This window comes from Dermacentor silvarum, chromosome 11, assembly GCF_013339745.2.
Source record: "Dermacentor silvarum isolate Dsil-2018 chromosome 11, BIME_Dsil_1.4, whole genome shotgun sequence".
Lineage (NCBI taxonomy): Eukaryota > Metazoa > Arthropoda > Arachnida > Ixodida > Ixodidae > Dermacentor > Dermacentor silvarum.
In genome coordinates, this window is record NC_051164.1 from 75172202 (window position 1) to 75182225 (window position 10024).

At 45.7% G+C, this 10024-nt stretch overlaps 1 protein-coding gene across 1 annotated transcript; it reads right to left on the reverse strand.

The window, feature by feature from the left end:
* Positions 1–576: 576 nt before the first annotated feature.
* Positions 577–9792, reverse strand: LOC119433375 (uncharacterized). Its single transcript, XM_037700543.2, has 2 exons — positions 9575–9792; positions 577–1219 (listed from the first exon to the last, which is right to left on the reverse strand). Exons 1-2 carry the CDS (start codon positions 9779–9781, stop codon positions 776–778), a joined length of 651 nt encoding a protein of 216 aa, XP_037556471.1. The 5' UTR covers positions 9782–9792; the 3' UTR covers positions 577–775.
* Between the last annotated feature and the right edge of the window lie 232 nt (positions 9793–10024).

Sequence of the window (10024 nt, forward strand, 5' to 3'; positions counted from 1 at the left end):
CAAAAGCAAAATAGAAGCAGTGGATGTTGCTAGGGATTGTGTGCTTTGGACAACATTTGCATGACTGCTAGTTGTGACAGATGCTTTTGTCAATCGGCTTACTAAAATGACTGCTTGCTTGGTCTGGTGTGCTTTGTGTGTGTGACTGAATGGACTTTCTTTGGACTTCCCAGGAGATCATGGGGCACTATGTGACTTTGCTGCATGAAGTCTGCTAGAAAGATGTTCCAACTGCCCATACATTGATATATGTCTGTTAGCTGTTGAACACCTTTGTTTTCTTGCATATGTAGCCTGAACATAAATACCTCAGCTTGCTAAAAGAATGTTTATTGAATATTTTGGCTGAGGAAACACTCTTGTAAATGTTTTCATAATTTCATAATACCATCTGGAATGAACCGTGTGAAAGAACACTAAGCTTTTTTTTAGGTGTGCTCCTGACAAAATCAGCATGTGTCATCTTTTATAGTGACAAATATTGAGACTGTGATGTACTGTATGTGGAAAGCTTTATGCATTGAGATGGTCATACTAAAAAAAAAGGACCCATTATAATCGCAGCCATCTATGGAAGTGCAGATTCTTTCGTGTTTCTTAGACTTCAAAAACGAATATGAGACAGTTTATTTTTTGTTTTACAAAACTCCGCTGGCTACAGTTCTTGAGCATTCAATTTATAAATCGTTATATCCGAGACATGAATTGAATAAATATTTTGCAGCACATGTTGAGTGCGTCGTGTCATCTTACACGCACACAAACAAGCTAACCTTCACTTGTTTCCCTTGGGTTTAGACCCAGTGCCTTTGGGTTCACCGCCACTTGGCTTGGCTCCAGTATCTTTCTGTTTGTCAATACTACGGTTAAATATGCTCCATCTGCGAACCTTGTTAGCCGATTTGTGTTCAGTCCCTTTGGCACAGCTGTCCCTTCTGATTGGTGGGCTACTCGGTTTTGAGCTGCTTGCTTCTGGCTTGCTGGCCTTTGGGGTACTGGGTTTTGGGCTACTGGCTTTTTGGACACTTGCATTAGGGCTACCTGCTTTGGGACTGCATACATTTGATCTTATTTGTACCCCCTCTGACTGCTCGCTTGGTGTTTCTTGCCTGCTCATGTTCAGGTGTCTGTCAGTGCTGCTTAGTGACGTTGCTGCTGTCGGCGTGCTAGCAGCGATGCCGAGGTTCTCATAGACGTTCAGCGTGATCGCTTGCATTGCCTGCACGAGGTGCGCAATAAATCATGAGCAGAAATCATAAATCGCAGCGTGTGCACATGGGACAAAAATGAAAGAAGCAAACACTCTTAATAATTCACTGGGCCACAATAAGCGGCCTAACACTCTGTGACTACATCATGCACATAGAATCGCGAGTAGTGTTGTCCCCAGGCTCTGCTCCGGGGAGATAGCGGAGGTAGATGAAATGTACAGATTTGTCATGATGCATGCAAAAGCAGATACTATAAGTTTTGTAATAGTGCACTTGAAGATTATGATGCAAATATGTGTGCAGAAAATGATGTCTAATTTCTGATCTATGCAAGACTAATTAGATGAGTGCTGTGAGTTGATGCAATGTAGAAAGTAGCTTTCGAAATAAATTTGTACTAATAATGAAAAGCAAACAGATGATGGTGTATGATAGGCTTCAGAGACTACAAGGGTGAAATTAGACTGGCGACACATTATTAGCGCCGGCAGAGATATGAAATTAGGTTGCGGGTTCAGTCCCGGCTGCAATCCCGGCATTTTAGAGTAACACTGCATTGTAACGAAGTTAAAGGGGGATCTAGAATTACTTGGTTTTTACATCATTTTGTTGTATTACTATTGCATCTACTGCGCTCTGAATCTGTGGGGATTCCAAGGGGAATTTCACTTACTTCGTTATATCCATTACACATTTCGTTATATCCGTTATATCCCATTATCCCATATATCGTTATATCCCAAGTGTAAGAACATTTGTGTACTTATATTTAGGTGCACTATGAGGAACCACTGGTGGTCAAAACTAATCCAGTCTTCCCTGTGGTGTTTCTCATAATCAAGTCATGTTTGTCGTGTTTATGGCACGTAATGCGCTAGAATTTAAAATGAGGAATTGTGCCACAATCACTGCTACACTTAATATTCACAGTAGGAGCAGGTTCCAAATAATTGCCTTATTGAACCGAGCCAGTTCTTGAAGCATGTGCACATAGTAGGCATCGCGAGACGAGCATCATACTTGGAGATATCCGTTCACAAACTTGCAGGAAAGTGCACCATTTGTATTCCAGTTATCTTTACAGAAAGCCTTCACACACTGCGGTATAGTTACATGGAATAATAATGCATTTAGTGGCAGATTTAGGGACGAGTTTTTCAAAACTGGTGGTAGTCTCATAATTCTGCCAAGTAAATACTGTTCCTTGTTGACTGACCACTCTTTCAATTCACTTAGTATGTATTGATTAACATTGGTTATTGGATGTTAGATGGTCATTAAAAATGAGTGTGACGTTGAGTTAGATTGGTATATTGCAGTAGCAAAAATTGGAGGACGCTTAAGCTTCGCTTTTAAGAGTGGAACGCGATAGCATTAAAAGATCCCTGACTGCTTCTCACGGTTCCCAACGACTGCAGCTTATACAACCGTAATGGTTACTGGCCAACACTGGCGGCGAACGCTATGCACATAGGCGGGCTTTCTGGTAGTAATGCGGTCTCTTGCGTGGGCCGATCCCAGAAATAGTGCACAACCGGGCCAAAGCAATTGCATCCTTTTCAAGTTTCCGTGTTTGTTTCGTACTTTTAATATTTCAGTCTGAGAAGATTTCACATAAAAGGCATGTGCTGTGGGTGTTTTGTTTCATGACATTTGTTTGTGGATTGTCATTCTCAAAACTCTGAGGAATAGCTTTGTCAAGAATGTAAGACAAGGGATGAGCAACATTAGTGATAGAATGGTGTGGCAATATAACCCGCATATATCGCACTTCATATAAGAAGGCGTGTGCTATACATATACCTAAATATATTCGGAGGCACTGCATGGTTGGGGATTATTTTCTCGGCTGCCGGCGCCAACACCGACACCGACGCCGGATTTTCTGCGACACGGGGCCTTTAACGCTATCGCATTAAAATACCAAGGAGGCCTGCCTTACTAGTGAAGGCTAAATTGTCTCGCCAGAAAAGACTCGGGAATCAATTATTCATTCATTGGGTTGAAATAAGGACGCCAGAGAAAAACTATTTGAACTGTCTTAGTAAATTACCCTGCTGCAATACTGTGAAAGCCACTTCTAACACGAGGAGAGGCGTGGTTAGCCAGGGAAGGCGCAGAAAACGAAAGGCAGCCTTTTAAGGAAAACTTTAAAATCCGTCGCGTCACGCTGGTTTGCGAGCTTAGGGATTTTGGTGCGAAATTTAAGAAATGGTACTCTGACTTTCACGTTCCATTCCAATAATAAACTATTATAGCAAAATTTGTGAGAACGTAACGTTGAAGGAATACTTTGTCAGTCTGAACTGCTTTAGTGTATATATTTCTGTTTAATGTCGTTTTAAGTTCCTGAAGTTAGACTGGTATATAACTGGGGCGTTGAGTGACGTGTAAGCGATGGTTCCGGAATAACTTTAGCCACGTGGACTTCCTTAATGTACAACTAAATATAGACCTAAGTACACGACCATTTTTGCACTTCGCTTCCATCGAAATGCTGCCGCCGCGCGCGGCTTTATCAGTCTGAACTGATTTAGTGTATATATTTCTGTTAAGTGTCGCTTTAAGTTCCCAAAGTAAGACTGGTATATAACTGGGTCGTTGAGTGACATGTAAGGGAGGGTTCCGGAATAACTTTAGCCTCATGGACTTCGATCCTTAATGTACAACTAAATATAGACCTAAGTACACGAGCATTTTTACGCTTCGCTTCCATCGAAATGCTACCGCCGCGCGTGGCTAAGAATCAAACTCGGTGGCGACGCTACCTTGAAGATCCCGCACTAACCACTGGGGCACCGCAAATCTTGACAGCTAGACCAGCTAATCGTTTATCTGTAGCGAAGGCTCAAGTTGCGTACTGAAGGCATACAAAAAAATAACAACCTAGCCTGGCAATTTCTTACTTTTTCCACACAAAGCGGTAGCACGCTAAAATAGTCTGAAATTTTTGACGTCACACTGACCTACCCGCGTAGGTGCGAAATTCAAAGTGATAAACCCTGCTCTTGTTTTCTCCTCTAGTAATCAGCATTTTCACCATAAATGAATACCAATAGTCATTAAAGAATACTTCAACCGGTATAAACAAATTTGGCAGTGCTGTCTATATAGTGATTAAGCTGTGCCAGCTCAATTTCGAGTGTCTGCTGGCGCGAATTATGTGCTGCCTGAAAAAATAAACTTCTGAACTTGATAATTAGAGCGCGCTGAACAACCCGAAATAAAGAGAAGATAGTACAGTACTTACAGTACTTATATATAATAGACTACAGTAGTGCAGTGTATGGTACGGTACAGCTTTCTGCAAAATTTTTTAGATTGAGAAAGTGCCTTGTGTAAGTTGTATAATATGCTCCGAATAGAACGCTCCCCCCCTTCTGCTTCGCATACAAGGTAGTTTAGTTCAGGTGCGGCATTACGGAAAAGCGAGAGTGCAACCTGCGGCGTATTTGCAAAATCTCCAATGCATGGTGCCACAGCATTATAGTGTTATTCTAATATAGTACGTGTACTAGAATACTGCAACAGCATCGCGCTGCTGTTGGCTACCCAAAGTCACACGATTCAGCGTCGCCAATAGCAGCTCAGTTCTGTTCTCGGGCACTGGAGGCTACATGTTTTGCGAATACGCTGAACGTCTTCATCGAAAATAAAATTTAAAAAATCCGACAGAAGCCATCTCACAATGACTTTCAACGTTAATGCAGTGCATTGAAGCAATGTAACGACATACCGTGCTGGCACCGCCGAAACGCGTCATGTATCGAGAGAGAGAGGAGTGGTTCTTATGAAGAAGGGAAAGGTTGGCGCTATCTTCTGCAGCCCTTGAGAGAGCACGGCTCAGCGCCAACGGGGAGGGGGAGAGGGAGAGTGGGGGAAAAGAAGATAGGAGAGGAGAGGGTGAAGGTGTCACCCTGGCGGGGCGAAGCAAACCGGTCGGCAAGAGCTCAGTAGGGCCGGCCGGTGTGGGAGGCCTTGTCAATCATGTATGAAAGCATGTACTGCAGCCGAGCTTCTCTTTCCTGCTTCCCTCTGGACGGGCTACGTCATCTAGTGGCGCCGTCGCGAATTCCGCGCTTGGTGCGTGTCGGAATATGTGTATGTATTAGGACAACTTCTGGGCAGCAGAAAATAGCGTCCTTTCCCCTCTATCTGAACCACTATATAGAGCTCAGTAGGGCCGGCCGGTGTGGGAGGCCTTGTCAATCATGTATGAAAGCATGTACTGCAGCCGAGCTTCTCTTTCCTGCTTCCCTCTGGACGGGCTACGTCATCTAGTGGCGCCGTCGCGAATTCCGCGCTTGGTGCGTGTCGGAATATGTGTATGTATTAGGACAACAGTATTTTGACCCTTTTGCTGACGATCCCGTGGGCGCTGCCATGTTTGATCACGTGGTGACGCGTGCATTGCTTGCCTCAGCCGCGCCTCCGTGTTTTACAGTGCAAGCGCGTGACGGTGCGGCGCAGCAAACCTCCGTTTCGACGCATATCGTAGATGGTGACTGTGTGGACGACACGAAGCTTTGGCCACAGCTTTAGAGGACATGTAAGTGCTTTCAGAGCTCATTACGCCTTATCCAAACGACGTGAGCAGCGATAAGACCGTTTTTTCATGGGCGCCGCCATTGCGTAGGCAGTGGCGCCATCTATGGGCAGTTGGCATGCTGGCTTGGGCGAATGCCCGTATTGTATGCTGTGGTATACGCTCGGCGGCAGTTTCTGGTGGATTTATTCACTCTCCCGCGGTCTATTTAGCATGCAATGGCGTCTTCTATGTAGGGAACGGTCCTGTGAGGCGTAGTGAAGAAATTTAAGTCTGAAGTAATTAAGCGGCTGGAGTTTCTGCTGGCGTTAGGGCGGACGGAGACACCCAGCGCGAGGTGTGCGCGTTTGTTTGAGCTTACAATCAGCCTCGAATATCAGTTAGGTATTCCTGAAAATTAGTTGCACAAATGTTACCTTACTGCAGCAATCTCAGCACTGTAATTCTAAGCTCTGGTTTAGCTGCAACGAGTAGTTACGAAACATTTGACGACCCTAACAACGTGGGTACCGTTCTGCTGGCGAATAAGTTGTGCTATTTACTTGGACACGCGTTCAAGTTATCGGTAGATACATTGGGTGACTGCCTTGTTTGTTGGGCTAGGTTTCCGCCCACAAATAAAATAGTTTGGTTAATAATAACCACTTGCCGTACAGTGTGAATCACACTTTTCGAGTTGTCGAACGACCAGCTGCAGACTGCGCGAGCGTCCGAGGCAGTACTAAATGCTGTGTTATAGATCTGTTTGTTCTATATAGCGTATGGTCTAAGTGGTCCAAGCATGCGGCACGACCATGCGGAGTCTTATTTCGTCGTTATCCCATGCTCTGATTTATTTTGCCGCAAAAGGAGGACATATGAACTCTTTGTTTTTTTTTTTTTTTTCAGTCTCGTAAGTTCAGTCATCTACGACGCATTTACCCATCTTACGGAAATTGTGTCGTTACAAATAGCTGTCGGATTCTTTTTATGCGAGCCCCTTTGTATATTGTGCCTTACAGGGCAAAAAGGCAATAGCGAGTTTTAGAATAGGGGCCCCAAAAGTTTGGGGCCCCAAAGAGCTTTGCGGGTGTTAGCGTTGGGGCATGCAAGAGCGATGAGTTTTAGAATAGGGCTTTGCGTTTGCGAATACCGTCTTGCGCTTGCAGCGCCACTACGGTGTCAAAGAAAAGCTATAATAAATATTAAAATAAACTATACCATTTTATGATCGGAAGAGTAATTTTGACTTTCGTGGTTTTGCGTTTAATTGCAATTAAGGTGTTAATCTATTAGCAGCAAGCGATTTATTGCGCCTAATTTTGAGTAACCAACTTGACGTGCCTTCACCAGCCAAGCTAATCCACGTTAGGCCTACGAGCCATGAAATCGACAATCGAATTCAAAATCAGCGGCGTCTAATGAATCAATCTTCAGTACACACGTTAGTTGAGAGAAAGCGATAACCGCAGTCACTTCTCCTAGCTTACTAACTTCACGCGTTACCAAGAATCAAGCCGAGTTTGGTACTCGGAGAGCCGCCGCTTCGATGGGTGCCGCCATGTTTGTTGACGCAAAACTTTTGGGGCTGCTTTTGGGGCTCCCGCTAAATCGGCGAAATAGCGTGCCCAACGCAAAACCCAAACACAGTTAGCGTCTCGCGCATGCGCAGTGGTGTCGACGCTATTTCTTTGGGGCCCCAAAACGTTTGGGGCCCCTATTCTAAAACTCTCTAATGCCGATCGAAGCACGAAGCTTGTGTGTGTCATGCTGGTTTGCCAATCGCAGTGCTCGCTGTGTTGAGCAATGCCTTCGGCCTCTTGCAGGAGGCTAACGTAGACATAGTGATTTGAAGTCTACTAGACTTAAAATGCGTGAGAACGTTACAAGTCTTCGTCGAGTGAAAACCGATACGTCCAACATAGTTCACAACACAAACACACACCGCGGCTGATGATGCGCGTCGCATTTTTGCACATCCAAGAGGAATTTCCAGATACTGTAGCTACTGCTGCACCTAAAGGCTACACAATCATTGTTCTACGACCTCGTAAGAACTGACATCCCGTAAATTGCACTCAGAACTGGCTAAAACACCTCCAAATCGTTCCGCAGCGAGCGACCGGCAACACATTCAAGCCGCGCCGCGCGCCGGCTCGCACAAGCCAGAGAGGAGGAAAGGCTCGTCGCGCGCCCTTTCCTCCTCGCCCGATGAAAAGGTCTATACGGTGCTTGTACTAAAAGCGGGGCTAGAGATGTATTCCAAGCGGTCCAAACATTCCGCTTAGGAATTAAGTCATGGTCAATGTGCTCATCCTCCTTTATTTGGCAAACATTTTGAAGCAGCGGCTTGTCGTGTTTCTGACTCAGTAAAGTTCCTAGGTTCCTCGGTGCAGCCACTATCTGACTGTTTATTTTCACCCTAATCGTTAGCGGGCGTGCTCTGCTGCGATAGATTTATTTTGCTGCGCACAAAGCTTGAAATGCAAATTTGTTCTGTAATTTGTGGTAGTTCGTAGCAAAGACGTATTATCGCTAGTCCCTCGCTTACTCTGTGGATCGCCACGAAACGTTCAGCTTCCAACATTTGTGTCTTGTGGTATAGTCGCCGTCACTCATGCTTCGGCATATTGATTCAAGTGAGCGCGCATTCACTTAATGATAAGTTGGCGATAGAGTGGCCGTAAGTTTGCGTGTGAGTAGGGGTGGATGTGTGTAGATAACATGCGAGAAACTTACTATGCCAGTAAGTGGCGCTACTTCCTTTTGTAACGAGCGGTACTCAGTAATAAGTGCCCGCGTTCCGGAGTTTAAGTCCTTTCTTTATTGGAGGTTAGATATACAGCGCTGGCGCATAAATTATCTTTTTTTTTATCCTCGAGGAAAGCCGTGCATTGCGAAAAGCCGGCAATACAGGAAGTCCTTATGTAGCAGCGGCGACACAGGTTGGTAGCGTTCCTTATATATTCCTTATATTCGCATTATTTATGTGCGAATCACTGTTTTTGTAGTAACTACCGCACACGTATTCTCTTTATTGTTACACATTTTGCAGCATGAATTGGGCACAGTGCATTAGCGAAATCCAGTTGCATTTCCGACAGCTGATCGCGCAGTAGCAGCGCAGAAGTAGTAATGGTTTCGTATTCGTGCGCATTCGCTGAGGCAACGTATGGCGCGCCGCCGATAGCGCCATCTCGTTCCTCTAGAGCCAACTGCTCCGCGAAAAGGGTCAATAGCACCGGAGGAATGTTTTAAGGATTTTTTTTTGTGATTGAAGAGCGGACATATATACCCAAAGTCACATACCTTATGATCCAAGTTGGCGTGAATGAGGGTAGATACATGCGAACATACATACAGTGCGTACCGTAAACTGGGTGAAGTTGCCAAATAATAAAACATGTCCGACGGTTGGCTTCGAACCCGACTTCCTCAGCACAGCAGCCTGATGACCCATTAACTTAAAAGAAGTTAGATATGAACGGCCAGACAGACAGACCGCAAGCTGCAGGTGAAGATCTCAAGGAAACCATGCGGTTAGGGCGCAGGGTGCAATGACAGCTCTGGCTTGAATGGGTGTCCCCCCGATTGTCGCTTGCACGTAGTTGTGTCACTGTACTTTTACGTAGTGTAGTTGTGTCAGATACGGGCCAAGATGTCAACACTTTTTTCCCCCTTTCCGGTAGTGTTGTCGGGACTCCTCCGCATGTGAGCACCGATCCCCTGGTCTAGCGAGGTTGGAGTTGTTTGTCGCGCGTTCTCTATCGCTTGCGCGTGAATATCGAAACGTAGTGGTTCAAATTAGTATATCGATCGGTACGGGCCGTATACGTACCTCGAGCAGCTTCTCCCACGACGCGGCGGCGGCGGGCGTTGCGGGCGCGCCGAGGCCGACGCGCATCTCGACCAGCTGCCACAGGGACTCGAAATGCAGCGGCAGCACGTCGCGGGTGGCGTGCTCCAGCGCGTTGGTCCTCACCAAGTCAGCGAGCAACGTGGGCGTGTCCAGCGTCTCGACCACGTCACTCAGCAGCTTGGTCATCGCCGAGCAGTGCGTCCTGTGCGAGTGTATAGGGCAGACCTGAGCTTTTATAAGTATGAAATATAGTGCGAGGCGTGTGGAAGGGAGTCACGGTTCTTAAGGATTATGTACGGAAACTTAGGGTTGTATTAAATTGAAGTACGAAGGGCAAGCTTAACTAGAGATCAATCAAAGAGCTGTTGGAAGGCTATATAGCTTTAGGGGCATAGGAAAAAAAGGTACGAATGGGGCAGTACAGGGAAA